This window comes from Pongo pygmaeus, chromosome 2 (genome assembly GCF_028885625.2).
Source record: "Pongo pygmaeus isolate AG05252 chromosome 2, NHGRI_mPonPyg2-v2.0_pri, whole genome shotgun sequence".
NCBI lineage: Eukaryota > Metazoa > Chordata > Mammalia > Primates > Hominidae > Pongo > Pongo pygmaeus.
Window position 1 is genome coordinate 139,996,765 of NC_085930.1, and position 18,508 is coordinate 140,015,272.

General features: G+C 38.7%; 1 protein-coding gene across 22 annotated transcripts in view; it reads left to right on the plus strand.

Annotated features, from left to right (window-relative positions):
• Positions 1 to 18,023, plus strand: part of NEK11 (NIMA related kinase 11) — a 327,448-nt gene extending 309,425 nt beyond the window's left edge. For 21 of the 22 annotated variants that reach the window (XM_054483262.2, XM_054483259.2, XM_054483263.2 and 18 more), the window contains one exon: positions 17,138 to 18,023. In XM_054483262.2, the coding sequence (XP_054339237.1) occupies positions 17,138 to 17,357 (220 nt within the window). In that variant the 3' untranslated portion in view covers positions 17,358 to 18,023. Of the gene's footprint in view, positions 1 to 9,618; positions 9,926 to 17,137 lie in introns of those variants that run through there. The other variant, XM_054483266.2, reaches the window with a different exon arrangement.
• The last annotated feature ends 485 nt before the right edge of the window (positions 18,024 to 18,508 follow it).

Below are 18,508 nucleotides of genomic sequence, written 5' to 3' on the forward strand. Positions count from 1 at the left end.
TTCCTTAGAGCTTATGAGAGCTGGGCATATCCTCTTCTGTCACTTAGGAATGCCCTTCTCCCAAGTCTTGGCTTGTATGACTCATCTTTATGATTCAAGTTTCCATTCAAATGTCATTCTCGGTCCCACCCCTCAAAGAGGCTTTTCTTAATGAGCAAAAGTAGCCTCACCACCACCACCTATACTATCCCTAAACCCAAGGCAAGAGGGTGCTCTGGGCCCTGTGCTGTAGAGGGGTGCCCTCCAGCCACATCCCTTCCCATGAAGCAAGAAGTCCATGGAGCAAAGGGGACTTGCACACCCAGAGCTTGCATTTCCTCTGCCAGGTCATGCTCTGTGCTGTGGCTTGAATGTGACCCCTTCAAAATTCATGTAGAAACTTAATCTTCATTGAGGTAGTATTAAGAGATGTGATTTTGGGAAAGTGATTAAGCCATGAGGGCAGAGCCCTCAGGAATGGATTAATACCTTTACAAAAGAGGTCTCAGAGAGATAATTGCCCCCTTTTGCCCATCTAAACTTTCTTCCCCTCCAGAGGACACAGCAAAAAAGTGCCATCTTGAAAGCAGAGGGAGCAGCTCCCACCAGACAGCAAATCTGCTAGCACCTTGACCTGGACCTTGGACTTCCCAGCCTCCAGAACTCTGAGAAATAAATTCTAATATTTATAAATTACCTCGTCCGTAGTATTTTGTTTAAGCAGCACAAGCAAACTAAGATGCCCTGCTTACCTGGGATTCCACAAGTCTCTGCCCAAATTGCCCCAAGCCCATTTCAACAGTCTGTGAGCCTCTGCCTTGGTTCCCTTTGTCTGTATTGTCAGTTTGCAGACCCGTGGGAAGCCCAAGGGTGGTCACACAGTGGCTGTTTGCAGAAGGTATGGATAAATATTAGACATAGGGGCTGCAGTATCATATTATCATATGTGTACAAGAACTTCCTCTCAATGGGAGCTGGAGCCAGGCTGAGAAGAGATGGGCACAGGCCAGGAGGCAGGGATCAGGGACCCAAGGGCTGGCTTGCACAGCCCTTCCACATCCCAGTGCAGAACTCTGAGGAGTCTAAGAATCCTGAGTGCAAACTTGTTCTTCCAGGTGTTTGAAAAGTTGATTTGTCAAGCTCAGAGTGTAGATCATATTTTATTAAACAGTTTGTTAGCTTGATTCACACTCTTTAATTATTTATACATATGTGGATCTCCATTTATACTCTTGCCACCTCTCAGAAATGTTAGCAGCAGGCCTGGCTTCCTCTGCATTTGAGTCAGTCCAGAAGATGGTGGTTCAAATTCCAGGGCCTGTTGTTTAAAAAAAAAAAAAAAAAAAAAAAAAAAATGGGGGGAGTCTGTGCCAAATTCCTTAGAAATCTCTTTTCTGACACCCGCCTTCTTGGGGATTCCAGACTTTCTTCTCAAAGTCCTGTTCTCTACTCTCTCTCCTATTTCCCTGTTTCTATTTTGTAGCACTGAAAAAAATCTAAAACTACCTTATTTGTTTACTTGTTTAATATGAGTTCTGTGAGGTCAGAGGCTTGTGGCTACATCTGCAGCATGTGGCACATACTAAGTGCCCATTAAAAATGTGCTTATAGCCAAGCATGGTGCCTCATGCCTGTACTTCTAGTGATTTGGGGGGCCAGCATGAGAAGATTGCTTGAGGCTAGGAGTTTGAGACCAGCCTGGGAAACATAGCAAGACACCCTTGTCTCTACAAAAATTTTTTTTGAATGAGCTGGGTTGTGGTGGTGTATTCCTGTAGTCCCAGCTATTCTACAGGCTGAGGTGGGAGGATCACTTAAGCCTGGGAGGTTGAGGTTGCAGCTATGATCGCACCACTGCACTCCAGCCAGGGTGACAGAGCAAGACCCTGTTTCTAGAAATAATATAAATAAATAAATAATTGCTGAATGTGTCATGACAGGAATATTGTTTTAAAAAATTTGCTAAATGAATGACTTAGGTGCTATTTTGTGCTAGGACTATGCAGGGTACAAAGATAACTCAGAAGTTCCTCTGCCTTCATGGGTCGCCAAGCCTAGTTGGGGAGCAATATTTGAAAACAAAAGTCTTCTGCTTTTAGTTTTACACTGCTGACATCATTAATGAATCTGGAAACAAAAATATATATGTAGCCATTATTGTGGCACTTCTGGGCAGACAAACAATTTGCAAGGTAAATAAGCTCCAGGGAAAGGGAAACATACTTTCTGTTAGTTTCTCTAAAGGTTTAGGGATAAGAGAGCTTTTAAACTTTGATGACCCATCAGAATGGTGGAAAGTGCTTTTTCTCCCTCTCCCTGAAGATAAATTGCTTGTTTTTCTAGGAGGGGGGGATCATGTTAAACGTTTTCTGCTGTTAAGCTAAAATATTGTTTAGAACAGGAGGCTAAAATCTCCTTAGCTGCTGCTGTCTGCCTTATTTAACTTACATGGCAGACGGTGGCATCTGTTGAACAACACTGTGTTGGCTGCTTATCTCCTCCAAGGAGTTGAGGGCCTCTGGAGTCGTCCTTCTCAGAGGACTCCGTGGGCAGCAGGGCAGCTGGGGCTTCCAGCAGCTCTGGGCAGACTTCAGTTTCACTCCAGATGGCCTGGGTGTGCAGTATGAAAGAAGACAGGCAGAAACACTGTCCCTTCTGCATAGAATTCCTTTTTAAAAATTAAGGCTTGTGTCTAGTCACCCAGAAATATAAGAGGTCATTTTTATCTAAAGATGATTGTGCAGGCCCCATAAAGCCAATTCATTTGAAATAATGATGAATATATCATAAGAAATACTGAAAACTGTACTTGTTTGGAGTTTTATCTTGAAAAACAGCAGCTAAAAACCATAAAAGTGATTTTAGAGTTTATAAAATTAGGCTATAATTTTACTATGTGCTAATTCTTAGCATACTAGGGATGCATATATTTTTTAATAAAATTGTATGACATCACCATATTCCTTCCTATTTGACTTTCAAGACATCTACTCATTCATCCAACAAATATTTATTGAGTAATTACTATGCACCAAGCACTGTTCTAGGCAGTGGGATCAGTCAAAAAAATAAATAAATAAATAAAAGAAGAAAACATTTTTCGTGTTCTCATGGACCTTATATTCTAATGGGTGATTGATAAACCATAAAATATTAGGGAAAAGCAGATCATGCTGGAAAGTAGCAAGTACTAAGAAGAAAATACAAAAGCAGAGATGCTGAATAAGTAGTACAGAATATTGGTAAAGATTACAGTTTAAAGAGGGTGGTCAGAATATGTCTCTCTGAGAAGATGACATGAGGGAAAAGATTTGAAGGTGATGAGGAGAGAAACTATGGCTATCCAGAGAAAGAGCATTCTAGTTAGAGGGAACATCAAGTGCAAATGTCCCGGAGCAGGATGTGCCTAATGTGTTCAAAGAAGAGCAAGGAGCCAGTGCAGCTGGAATGGAGGGAGTGAGGGGAGGAAGGTAGGCAATCTGGAGAGATATGATTGGATATTGTATACCACTGGAAAGACCTTTACTCTGAGATGAAGAGTCCAATAGAGTTTTAAGCAGAGAAGTGAAAGTAGCTTACCGTGGCTGCTGAGTTGACAATAGACTGTAGAGTAGTGAGGGTAGAAGCAGGAAACTAATCGAGAGGCTGCTGAAAGAATCAGGTGGGAGACAGAGTAGTAGTGGAAATGGTGAGAAGTGTTGGGATCCTAGTTACATTTTTAAAATGGAGCTGATAGGGCTTACTAATTGATCTGATTATGAAAGAAACTAGACTACTAGAATGTGAGAGAAAGAGAGGAGTCAAAGATAACTCAGAGGTTTTTGACCTGAGCAGGAACTGACATAAACAGAAATGGGGAAGACTGAATAGCATTAAGATATTTTAGAGGGAAGAGCAGGAATTTGACAGGGCACAATAATTCTAAGATTATTACCTACTAGACATCCACACGGAAGTGTCAAGTAGGTAGTTGAATACATGAGTCTGGAGTTTAGGAGAGAAGTGACAAGTGCATATTTGAGGACCAACAGTTTAAGGGAGGATTTAAAGCCATGAAACTAGATGACCCACCTTGGGAGAGAATGTGGATAGAGGACAGAAGAAGTCTAGGGATCAGGGAGATATGGAGGAACAAGCATAGTCAAATCAGAGAAGATCATTTTGGGAAAAATATTGGAGGACCTTGTTAAGTTTCTCAGAGTCTTCCTCCAATTTCCTAAAATTTAAATCATCCTATTTGAAGAGTCTGTCATCATTGTTACTGATTTTTCAGTTTTTTGGTAATTGACCTAATGCTCAGATCCTTTCTTATTAATGACAGCACAAGATTCCAACATGGTTTTCTTCACATAGTCCATTTTGTGTTGCTGTAACAGAACACCACAGTCTGAGTAATTTATAAAGAAAAGAAATTTGTTTCTCACAGTTCTGGAGGATGGGAAGTCAAATATCAAGGTGCCAGCATCTGGTAAGGGCCATCTTGCTGCATCATCCCATGGCAAAAGTCGGAAGGGCAAGAGAGAGGGGAAAAGAGAGAAGGAAGAGGGGGGGCAAAATCATCCTTTTATCAGGAACCCACTCCTACAATAACTAACCACTCCCATAATAACAGCATTAATCCATTCATAAGGCAGAGCTCTCAAGACCAAATTACTTCTTAAAGGTCCCACCTTTTAACACTGCTGCAATGGGGATTAAGTTTCCAACACGTGAACCCTGGGGGACACATTCATGCACTATGTGAAATCCTGCATCTGCAAGTTTTGCAATGCCATTTTAATGAAGTCAGTTTACTTTGCATTTGCACTTTGTGTTTACCTTGTCACAGCTCACCGGTAACAGAACTCTTAGTGTGACGGACAGAGATAGAAACTAGCATTCAGCAAAGAGGCAGTTTTCAGGGTGGACTAATTTTATACACAATCATTTATCAGTAGATATTTTTAAGTTCTGATGCTTTAAAAATCCTTGTAAATTTGGGGGCTTGAGTAATGAATATTAGATGATAATGACCTTCCGTGTATCCATTAAACCATTAGCAATGTCTCCAGTTTGTTAAGAATTAATAGATATTAAAAATCAGCTTAGAGATTGTTCCAGAAGTTAATGTCTTCATTTAAAAAGGAAGACAGTGACTGGCCTAGATAACTGAGTGACTAGACCGCACAGCTAGCTAGGAGCAAAGCCTGAATGAGAATCAATCTGAATCCCCCACCATGTAGTGCCATTTAGTGGTTAAGATACTTAACATCTGTGCCTCAGTTTCTTCAACTGTGAAACAGGAGTTATATCGCATACCTCATATGATTGTGTAAATAACACATTAAAAAATAGATATCAAGTGCTTGGCATAAATTTTTTTCTTTTTTTTTTTTTTTCGTTTCTATTTAAGAGCTGTGCCCAGTTTTATCATGTCACAAGAATGAAGCAAGGGACAAAGCTAAGTGCCACGCTCCCTGGCCACTGGGTTCCTGGCAAGCTCCTGGCCACTGGGTGCCAATCTCCCTTCAATGTACTCCTTCTTCCCCGGAGTGCAGACAGAGTCTTGCTCTGTCACCCAGGCTGGAGTGCAGTGGCGTGATCTCAGCTCACTGCAGCGGCACCATCTCGGCTCACTGCAGCCTCCAACTCCTGGGTTCAAGCAATTCTCCTGCCTCAGCCTCCCGAGTAGCTGGGACTACTGGCACATGCTGCCATGCCCGGCTTATTTTTGTATTTATAGTAGAGACGGGGTTTCACCATATTGGCCAGGATGGTCTTGATCTCCTGACCTCGTGATCCACTGGCCTCAGCCTCCCAAAGTGTTGGGATTACAGGCATGAGCCACTGCACCCAGCTGTTTTTTTTTTTTTTTTTTTTTTAATACTAAGTCTGGCAAAGATATGGAACAACTAAGACTGTCATACACTGCTGGTGGGAATGCAAAATGGAACACCCGCTTTGGAAAACAGTTGAGTGGTTTCTTCACACTTGATCTCCGCCAAACGGCTGAGAAGCAATAAGCAGTTTCTTATAAAGTTAAATATACACTTACCATACAACCCAGAAATTCCACTCCTAGGTATTTATCCAAGTCAAGTGAAAATATATGTCCACACAAAAACCTACATATGAATACATATAGCAACTTTATTCACAATCTTCAAAAACTGGGAACAACCCAAATATTGGTCAGCTATGAATGGATAAACCAACTGCAGCACATCCATACAGTGAAACACTGATCAGCAATAAAAGGAACAAATTATAATACACACAGCAGTTTAGATGAATCTCAAAGATGCTATGTTAAGTGAAAGGCACCAGTTCTTTAAAAGCTACATTCTGAATGATTCCATTCATATGACATTCTGGAAAAGGCAAAACTGAAGGAACAAAAACAGGTCAGTTATCACCAAGGGGTGGAGGGAGGACTTGGTTACAAAAGGATATGAGGGAATTCTGGAGTGTGATGAAATTGCTCTGTATCTCAGTTGAGGTGTGAGTTAGATGGCTGAATGAGTTTGTCAAAACTCATAGATCTGTACATTCAAAAGAAGAAATTTTGTTATATATATTTTTTATCAATTTAAAAAATATATAAAAAATAAAAGAGGGAATCCCACAAAGATGAAATAAAAACAAAACGTTCCTGGTACTTAACAGACTCTTTAAAAAACAAGTTTTCTTCTATTTTCCCCTCCTTTCCCTGAGCAAGAATTACTCATGATTGAAAGCCCTTAAAAAGAATTTGCTTACTCAGATATTATTTTTAAAAAGAGTGAAATTCATGACTCACAAAGTGTCTATTTTCTTCTGGCTTTTAAGTCATTTTTTACTTCATTTTTTTCAACAAATAATTATCGATCACCTATAAGCAAAGAATGTCTTCCTGAGCTCTCACTTATAATTGAATCTGAACATTTAGAGCTGAAGGAATCCTTAGAAATCAGTTAGTCTACATTGCAGATGAAGTGACTGAGGCTCTGAAAAGTGAAAGTCACTCAGCCAGTGCCACCTAGAAAGTTGGTGGCAGAATCCCAGCCAGCACTTAGAGTGTCTGATGGGGCTTTGGTCTTTTCACTGTGCTCATCTTTGCAGTCCCTGAATCTTATCCTAAGAAGCTAACAGCTGCTTTGAGAAGTGATTTCTTCAGCTGTGTGAATGTACCCTTCACTGGTGGGATTTATAAAGTGTGATGGTGGGGGTACAGGGAAATATTTGGGACAAAGCATTGTATTCTGAGCTTCTGGAAACTCACTTCACAAGCTGCTTCCCTTCCCTAACAGGAGTCCTTGTTTCTTATAGTAAACAGGAACAACAGGAACAGATTGCATGGAAGAATCATTAGTAGGCACCTGGAAGTGGCAAGATCCCTCTCCTGTTACTTTCAGGGCTTTGTTTTTACCAAAGAGCAGTAAGAACCTTTTTGAACTGGTGTAGGTGGAGCTCTCTAATAATGCCCCAAGATAATGAAAGACACTACTCCTGAAGTCATCCTTTAGGCTAATACATAAAAGGATGGATGACGAGACGGTAAGAGCTGGTAAATCCCAAAGGCATAAGCAATGCAAATTGAGGGACATTCTAGCATCCAGATCATTGAAGGAAACTAAAGGGACATGACAAGTAAATGGAACTCATGATTATTTTTGAATGCTTTGTTATAAGGCAGTGTTATTGGACAATTGGGGGAAATCTGAATGTTTCCATATACAAGATAAGAGAATCAGATTAATGTGAATTTCCTGATTTTTGTGGCAGTTCTGTGGTTATGTAGAAGTGTTTTTATTCATAGAAAATACACATGAAGTATGAGTGGGGGACATTGGGGTAGCAACTTATTCTCAAAAGACTCAGGGACAAAAGAGTTCTTTATTCTTTTCCTATAACTTTTCTGTAAGTATGGGATTGATTCAAAATTAAAATAATGTTTAAAATATGAGGACATTTTAGATATTATTCTTATAAAACTAAGCAGCTATGGCTCTATTCTTTAGAGCCCTTAGGAGATAGAGATAAATGATTAGAAGGTACACAGCATAGTCTATAATTGATGGGCAAATAAGTAGATGTGATAAAATGAATTTTTTGTAAATGAAAGGTAAGCACAGGAAGAGGTAAGTAAAGGAATTTGGAGGATGAGAGATTGAGTTTGGAGGAAATGGTCAGGGGAGAGAAGAGCTTTCTTGGTGTTTAATAATTTTGCATCAGCAAGGGAGTCAGCCAAACACATATTCGGGATGTGACCCCAAGCAGTTCAAATTTTGGAACATTAGGGAACCTTCCTTCAGGACTCCTGTGTCAAGGGACCATTATCCAGCCCGACGAGCACTGTCCTGAGAGTCCTGAAACCTGGACTCTAGTCCCCTATTTGTCCCCAACTGCCAATTCAGTCTTGGGCAAAACAACCTGTAAATGAAGTATTTGGACTAAAATGATGTTTGACGATCCCTGAAAAACTTAAAAGGCTTTTGATTCTTGAACAAAGTGATAAAATTTAGAAAGGAAATGCAGCATAGAAAGAAATAGAAAAAATGAAAATATAAGTTCTTTTTATTTGAGATACTCAACTAACTAAAGGAATAGTTCCTGCCACCCCATGTCCCTCTCTTTGAAAAAGGAAACATAGGAACTCTTTTAATTTGAACAGCACAGAGAATACTGCCCTCCCTTCTCACATCTTAGATAACAGCAAGAGAGTCCTCTTAAATTGAATTTTCTATTTATAAATCCTAAAAATTCAAATGCATCATTGCAGAACTAATATAGTGTGTTTTCCAAATATCAGAATAAATTTACACAGCAATATTCCAAGACTAGAACACCCATAGCTTTTCTGTCAGCCTAAAATGAGTTTGTTTATGGAATGACTGGTTTTGTTTTTGACCCATAATTTATTTAGAATGTATTATTTTAAAATTTACTCACATGTGTAAATGTTTAATCTTTATTTTTATTACAGATTTCTAACAATTTTATTGTGGTCAGACACTAGATTTTATATGAAACCAATTATTCAGCATTTATTGAGGCTTAAATTGTCTAGCACATGGTCAGTTTTCGCAAATGTTACATGAGAGCCTGGGAAGAATGTCTTGCTTTATGTGTCTCTATTAAGTTCAGCTTATTAAGTATGTTATTCAGATATTTTCTATCATTACTAATACTTTGAATGCTTCACTTATCAATAACTGAGCAAGGTATATTAAAATCCAACATTGTGAGAATATATCTGACAGTTTCTCTTTATAGTCCTTTATGTATTTTGATTGTTTTATTAGATGCATGCTCATTTAGAATTCTTTTTTTCTTCTTTGTGAATTGAATTATTATGCAGTGACTTTCTTTATCTCTAATAATGCTTTTTTAACTTAAAATGTATTTTTATCATATTAATATGGCTACCCTAGATTTCTTTTGGTTATTATTTGCCTGGTAGCTTTGTCAAAAATTATTTTACTTTCAATCTTTCAATGCCCTCATGTTATAGGTATATTTCTTGTAACAACACCTAGCTGGATTTTGCTTTGTAGTCAGTGAGTCTAGTCCATTTACATTTACTACAATTATGAATGATGGTGGGTATTTAAGTCACAATTAAAATAATCCTTTTAGAAATGGTTTTTAACAGTATATTCAACCAACATTTGCACTCAGGATCCTGCCCAGGGTGAACTGAGCAAGAGGGAAGTGCCATTGACAGAAAGAGGCCTTCAAGGCACATGCTCTATGTGGGCACGCTGCAGGCTATGGAAGCCTCTACCAGTTCACCTGCCTGCTTCTGGAGAGAGAGCTGTTCTGTCTTTGCCCACCTGATTCAGAGACAGCCATTTGAAACACTACACATGGAGAATTTTAAACCTCTTTCTGTAAAATGTATCCTTAATGAAGATTCCCGATGCTTGTTAGCACCAAATGATTGTTGAAATGACAATATTAAAGGTAAAATACATTGTACCATTCCATTCCTGCAGTGACTCACACATATTTGATGTGCAGAGATTTCTTATATTCCATAAAATCATTTTCAGGGTTTCCTTAAACTATGCCTGTGTTCTCTTAAGGCTTTCTGGTAAACCAGGTTTTCATGATTATTTCTAAGAAATTACATGTTTTTCACTCCCACTGTGTCACTAGTCTCCTGGTGTCTTTTTTTTTTTTTTTTTTCAAATCATCCAGAGAAGTTAAAAAATCTAAAATAGTATCTTAACCAAGATAGAGCTACAAAATTGTTTGAGGCTTCCAGTTTAACAGAAATAGGATTGCTATGCAATTCACCACTGAGAAAGCAACAATAACGTGCATGATAGTAAAATAATAGCTATCATGATAAGGGGGGTGTGTGTGTGTGTATATGTATGCGTGTATGTTTGTGTATGAAATCCCCACTTAAATATAATAAACCAAAGACATAGAAAATTTAAATGTTTTACTCCATTCCGATGCTGTAACAAAATACTTCAGACTGGCCAATTTATAAACAACAGGAATTTTATGATAAATGACTTTCACGTCAATTTTTAAAAAAGGAAAAATATATGTATACAAAGAAGTGACCAGGGGAATTGGCCATATGAAAGTCATTGATACCATAGTGAGAGTAGTTTCAGGGAAAAAGAGAGGGCCAAGACTCAAGAGGAGTGGATTGAGAAAGAGTGTGCAGTAAAAAAGCAACAAACATAACTCAAGAAGTTTTGTTGGGAATAGAGATCAAAGTGATGGGTTGAGAAGGGGATGAGCCTTGGGAGATGTGGAGGTTAAAGGAGGTTTTATTGTTTAGGAAAAGATACAGCAGGTCATGTGTGTACCCTAACAGGAATGATCCAGTAGTGGTAGAAAGAGATTGTGAGGTAAAGAGAGAAGATGACTGCAGGAGGGAATGTCACTGTGATGGTGACAGAGGCCAGGATCCAGAGCACTCAGGTAGAGTTTTGTCTTTGATAGGAGCAGGGAGGATCCCTTAATTAGGCACAGAAGAGGAGGCCAAGTATATAGTTACTGATCCAAATAAGTGGGCAGTTTGAGTACTAGGAAAATGGAATGTTCATGTGATTGTTTTGGTTTTCCATTTGAGAAAATAGGTGAAGTCATTGGCTGAGAACTAGGCTGAGGGTCCAACCTTACATTCTCCTTCCACACTGCCCCAGTAGAGTATCTCTGTGAAGGCTTCACCCCTGCAGCAGGCTTCTGTCTGAACACCAGGTTTTTGCATACATTCTCTGAAACCTAGGCAGATGCTTCCAAGCCACTTTCACTCTTGCATTCTGTGCACCTGCAGGCTTAACACCATGTAGAAGCTGCCAGAGCTTATGGCTTGCACCCTCTGAAGCTCTGGCCTGAGCTGGGCCTCTTTGAACCAAGGCTGAAACCAGAGCAGCTGGGATATGAGAAGCAGTGTCCCGAGGTTGTGCAGGGCAGTGGGTCCCTGAGCCTGGCTCCTGAACCCATTCTTCCCTCCTAGGCCTCTGGGCCTGTCATGGGAGGGACTGCCATGAATATTACTGAAATGCCTTTGAGGCCTTTTCCTCATTGTCTGGATATTTACACTTGACCCCCTTTTAGGTATGCAAATATCTCTAGCAAGTGGTTGCTCCATAGCCTGCTTGAATTTCTCTCCCCCCAAAAAGCTTTTTCTTTCTTTGTCACATGGCTAGCTGCAAATTTTCCAAACTTTTATGCTCTCCTTCCCTTTTAAATATAAATTCCAAATTTTGTCATTTCTTTGCTCCAATATCTGAACATAGGTTGTTAGAAGCAGCCAGGACACATCTTGAAAGCTTTGCTGCTTAGAAATTTCTTCCACTAGATACCCTCAATCATCACTTTGAAATTCAAACTTCCACAGATCCCTAGGGCATAGACAGACTGCAGCTAAGCTCTTTGCTAAGGCATAACACCTGTGACCTTTGCTCCAGTTCCCAATAAGTTCCTCATTTCCATCTGACACCTTGTCAGCCTGGACTTCACTGTTCATATCACTTTCAGCATTTTGGTCACAACCATTTAACCAGTCTCTAAGAAGTTCTAAACTTTTCCTCATCTTCCTGTCTTCTTCTGAGCCATCTGAATTCTTCCAATTTCTGCCCATTACCCAGGTTCCAAAGCTGCTTCCACACTTTCAGGAATCTTTATAGCAATGCCCCTCTCCTTGGTATCAATTTTCTGTATTAGGCTATTGTTGCATTGCTATAAAGAAATATCTGAGACTGGGTAATTTATAAAGAAGGAAGTTTAATTGGCTTATGGTTTTTCAGCCTGTACAAGCATAGCACCAACACCTGCTTGGCTTCTGGGAAGGCCTTAGGGAGCTTTTACTCATGGCAGAAGGGGAAGTGGGAGCAGGCATGTACCATAGCAAAAGCAAGAGAGAGAGAGAGTGGGGAGGTGAGAGGTGCCACACTTTAGAATAACCAGATCTTGTGAGAATTCATTCCCTATCACAAGGACAGCACCAAGCCATGAGGGAACAGCTCCCAAGACCCAAACACCTCCCACCAGGCCCCACCGCCAACACTGGAGATTACAATTCAACATGAGATTTGCACAGGGACAGATATCCAAACTATATCAGTCCCTTATAATCCTTTTTTATTTCTGATGCATCTGTTGTAATGTCTTCACTTTTATTTCTGATTTGATTTATTATTTGCATCTTTTCTTTTTTTCATAGTCTAGCTAGGGCTTTGTCAATTGTGTTTTGTTTTTCAAATGACCAACTCTTGGTTTGATTAATTTTTTTCTATGTTTTTTATTCCCTATTTGATTTATTTTTATTCTGATCTTTTGCAAAAATAAATTAATGGGAGTATGTAAAACTAAAAAGATTCTACACAGCAAAGGAAACAATTAACAAAGGAAAAGACAACCTCAAGACTGGGAAAAAATATTTGCAAACCACATATCTAATAAGTGGTTAATATCCAAAATTTATAAAAACTCTTACAACTTAACTGCAAAAAACCAAATAACTCAATTTTTAAAATGGGCAGAGGACCTGAACAGATATCTCTCCAAAGATAACATAAAAATGGCCAACAGATATATGAAAAGGTGCTCAGGGTCACTAATCATTAGGAAAATGCAAATTAAAACCTATAAAATATCACCTCACACCCCTAAGAATGTCTGTTATCAAAAAGAAGAAATAACAAATGTTGGTGTGGAGAAAAGAGAACCCTAATATATACTGCTGGGGGACAGTAGACTGGTACAGCCACTATGGAAAACAATATAGAGGTTCCTAAAGAAATTAAAAGTATAACTACCAATGACCCAGCAATCCCTCTTCTGGGTATATACCAAAAGGAGAAGAAAATACCACCTCATAAAGATATCTCCCATGTTCATTGCAACATTGTTCACAATAGCCAAGATATGGAAACAACTTAAATGTCTATCAATGGAGAAGTGGATAAAGAAAGTGTGGCATATATATACAATGGAATATTATTCAGCCTTATAAAAGGATATCCTGTAATTTGCCATAACATGGATAGACCTGGAGGACATTATGCTAAGTGAAAAATAGCCAGACATAGGAATAAAAATATTGCGTGACCTCAATTATATATGGAATATTTAAAAAAAAAGAGCTCAAGTACACAGAGATAGAGAATGAAACAATGGTTACCTCAGGCAGGGTTGGTAGGGGAGAGGAAATGAAGGAATGTAGGTCAAAGGATACAAAACAGTAGATACGTAGGATGGACAAGTCTAGAGATCTAATGTGCAATATGAAGACCAAAATTAATAAAATTATATTGTATTGGGAATTTTTGTTAAATAAGTAGATTTTAGCTGTTCTTGTCATAAAAAAGTAACTATGTGAGGTCACAGATATGTTAATCTGCTTCACTATAGTAACCATTTTATTATCTGTATGTATCCCAAAACATCATGTTGTAAACCTCAAATATACACAATAAAATTTAAAAATCAAAAATAAAATATTTTTTAAAAGAATAAAGGAAAACATTTGAAATAGTCATTTGGGGAGGAAAATAAACATACTGGGGAAATACGGTGAGATCGTTGGGCAGTGCTGAGTGCCATTCTGAATCAAGATTATCATCTTAAATGAGAGACTTGGTATATTTGGATGCTTTTCTCCATAAATATTCTCTTGTTTGGGTACAGCCATGGAGTAGGTATACGACTGAGTTTAACCATTAGGTCTTTGCCAAACAAAGGGAAAAGGGGTGGAAAAAGTCAAAGGTATGTGCGAGATAATGGTTATGATGATGGGCCATGAAATTAACTGTGAGGAGGTAGGTGTGGAGTGAGTATATGAAGTTACAAAAGAAGTGAGTAATTATTATCATGGGGGTAGAGTCGAAGTGAAAGGCACCATGAAGTGGAAGATTAGCTGGTAAGTATGGTGGGAGGGCATTGAGGGGGTAGAGAGTAGGAAGCTTGAAATCAATTTCAGAGGTCATGTAGTCATTGGCACTGATGAGGTCAATTGATATGATCATGGGAATGGGCAACTCAGGGTAAAAAAAAAATGATGGCTGAATGTGAGGCAGTTCAAAACCAGAGACAGCAAGAATACAGAAGTTAAGAATGATGACAAGAGTACAAGGTGGAAGAAAGAGCAGGCTAGTTACTGAAGTAATCAGTGTATGAAGGGAATGATCAGGGTTTGGTAGATGTCAGCAAAAGAAACACCTGAATTTTGGGGGGAGACTGAGGTGACTAGGGATGTTAGGCATGCTGGAATCAGTCCTGATAATCTCATGATAGAAGGTGGGAAACCTATTGTGGAGGCTAGGGCTGCTGGTTTCTCCAGCATCTGGTGTTTTAAGATGAGCATTTGAGTCCAAACTACCACACTAACTGTGTGAGCTTGTGAAAGCCTACTAAAAACCTACTTATTTTCATCTGTAAAATGAAGACAAATGTTCAATGAATTGCCTAGTTCACAAGGAGCATCTGAAATAATGAATGCAAAAACACTTTGCAAGCTCTAAAGGGCTATAGAAATGTTAGTTAAAATTAAAAATTTATGTCTTGCATTGTCATGACTAGCCTTTAAACCAGTGCTAGAAGAATTACCTGTTCATCTCTTTATAGGCCACAATATGTAACACATATCCTATGATTTAGAGATTACAAGGTTGAATAACACTGAATAAGCTTTTATTCTTATAAAAGCTTATAAAATGAATGAGTCTGTGACTAATGTCTCCCATGTTATTATCAACATTACCATCATTACTCTTAAGCATTAATGCTTCAAAAATTGTGAAAAAAGGCAGGATGCGGTGGCTCACACCTGTAATCCCAGCACTTTGGGAGGCCAAGGTGGGCCTGTAATCCCAGCACTTTGGGATCACCTGAGGTCAGGAATTCGAGACCAGCCTGGCCAACATGGTGAAATCCCGTCTCTACCAAAATTATAAAAATTAGCCAGGCGTGGTGGCAGGTGCCTATAATCCCAGCTACTCAGGAGACTGAGGCAGGAGAATTGCTTGAACCTGGGAGGCAGAGGATGCAGTGAGCTGAGATCACACCAGTGCAGAGACTTCGTCTCAAAAAAAAAAAAAAAAAAAATACACATCCTGGTTTTTCTTTTTACCAAATCCATTGAAATGAAGAAAAAGTAATATTTCTTCAAGTTAAAGTCACACAAATATTTATACACTTTGACCTAATAATCTCATTCCCATAACATTTTTATCATTTAATCAAGCACAATATATATTTACTCTTTTCTCTGTTCTTCAGAGAAAAGTGCAGAAACCATAAGTACACATATAAATTTTTAGAGTGAACACACACATAATAGCCCAACTCCTAAAAATTCGATGTCATAATATATTCCCCTAAAATGAAAAAGCCTAATATCTAAATATGAGATATTCACACTATGTTATAGTGAAAAGGAGCAAAAAAAAAGCTCATTGTTTGGTGAAGGGAAAATGGAGTAAATATTGGCACATAAATTTAGTGGAACAATATAGAGCCATTAAAAATGACAACTGTGAAGAACCGCAGAACAAAATCCACCAACTTGAATGCCCTTGAGTTAAGCGGGTAGAAGAACTATGAGAAGCAGCCTGGTATAAGATGATAAAAGATAGGGGAGGTAGGTCAAAGACAGTCAGAAAATGCAGAGTACAGAGTGCTTGCAGGCCCCACATAAAGACATTCACATTAAAACATTTAAAAATAATAAAGGAAGATAAAACATGGTATTGAAATACAAAACATGTTACGGGCCAAATTTTGCCCATAGGTCTTTAGTTTGTGACCCTTTCTGGAGATAGAGGAAAATAGTCAATGGTGAAATAAACATACTAGATATGGCAATATGATTATAACATAAAGATTATGTTGACATATGGACAAACACTCAAAGTGTGGAAAAAATGAATGTTGGCCTGGGTGGAAACTTGGCCAAATAACTTTACCTCTTTTAAGCCTCAGTTTCTTCATCTGTAAAACAGGGATTTAAAAAATTGCCTCCTTCATAAAGCTGTTGTAAAGGTTAAGTGTGATTGAAAGGGCAAAGTGAGTAGAAAAGGACCTGGCAAGTGACAAATAAAACTATTCTCCCCCTCATTTTCCTCCTCCTCCTCCTCATTATTATTTTGTTATTATTAACTATTTCTGGATTTTATATCCCACCATCCTGTTTCCCTTTGTTCTACTAACTCCAGCCACAATAGCTTTCTTGTTATTTTTCCAATATGTTTTAGCCTTAGGGCCCAAATTCTCTTGCCCCTAGTATTTGTCTTACTTCCTGAGAGCTTTTGCTCAAATGACACTTCCTCAGAAGGATTTTCCTGCCCGCCTCACCCTTTTTCTTCATTGCACTTAGAACCATCTGATATCTTATGTGTATATGTGTATATATACATACGTTTATATAAACACATCTGTGTGTATATCTGTGTATTATATATATACACACACACAAGGGCAGGACTTTGCCTAACTTGTTTACTACTATATTCCCAGTTCCTTAAAGGGTACCTGGCACATAATAGACATTGAGGCATTATTTGTTGAATATTGTTAAATGTTTAGGGTGGAGACATTGTGCCTTTTCTTCCCCCTTTTTTTCTAAATCCCGGAATGACAATGTTTGTAAAATCAATGATTTAAAAGCACATTTTCCTGCAGGTGATCTTAATGTGTAACTCTTTGTAATCTTTTGTAACTTTTTTGACAGATCAGCCATGCAGAAGCTGGGGACAGAAGTATTTGAAGAGGTCTATAATTACCTCAAGAGAGCAAGGCATCAGAATGCTAGTGAAGCAGAGATCCGGGAGTGTTTGGAAAAAGTGGTGCCTCGAGCCAGCGACTGTTTTGAAGTGGACCAGCTCCTGTACTTTGAAGAGCAGTTGCTGATCACGATGGGAAAAGAACCTACTCTCCAGAACCATCTCTAGGCAACTATCAAAAAGAAGCAGAAGTTCAAGTGGACAAATTTATGTGAAAATTCATTTAACATATAAGTTGAACTCTATTATGGGGAATGGATACAAAAGCAGAGCTCTCATCTTGACTTTCAATTCCTCGTCAGAAGTACTGGCTTCTTTAGAGAGTAGTAAGCATGGCTGCCTATGGTTGGAGTCATAAGTGTTATTTGGACTATACCCTGAGATAAGCTTATAAATCAAGTTTGGCTCCCTTGAAAAGCATTTCGCTCATGTGTGCCCTCAGGGCTTCCAGCAGGATTGAGTCACCCTGACAATGACCAGGGAGAAGCCGTGTGCTCTTCATCATTTTCAGCTGGAGGACAGAGCTCAGTGCCTGACTGCCTAGGGTCTCATGGACTGTGGGCAGCCTGCCAGTGAAGGTCACTGGACCCTAGCCTACAACATGCTGAGCTACAGCCCAGAAGCCAGACATGCCTGTCTTAGCTGAACTGTTTTGGGTCCACTTTTGCCCTTCTATGACTAACAAGGAAGATGTGTGTGTATTTCATACACACACAAGGACCTGGATTAAAAATCCAAAAAGTGATCCTCTTCTATGATTTATTTCAAACTCATCCATACATAATTCAAGATTTGTATTCAAAATAAACATAGTTTTCACAGTTACAAAATAAATCACCTATTTTATCTTTTCCTTATGTAAAACTTTCTTATTGAATGTAACATATCCATCCTTTGATAATTATTACTTACAGCGAGTAATATTTGGTTAATTTGGTGCCTGCTGGGTACTAGTACTGTGCTTAGTAGTTTAAGGGCCTTCATTGGATCTTTTCACTAACTTGAGAGAGATAGAGTGTAAGAGAGAGAGAGAGAGAGAGACAACAGAGAAAGAGATGCTCAGGTTAGGTAATTTGCTTAGTCACTTGGCTGCAAGAAGCAGAGTTGGCATTTCAAACCAGGTCTGTCTCATTCCAGAATCCATACTCTTAACCACTGTCTATCAGAATTTTCAACCATGGAACTACATTAGATTTGCTTGTGAAGCTTTTTAAACATAGACACATTTAAATATACTGTTAATGAAAAAATTATTCTGACACTTATTGAAATGGCAAAAAGACTAATCAGGACTATTTTGATAGGTATCAGCAATATTG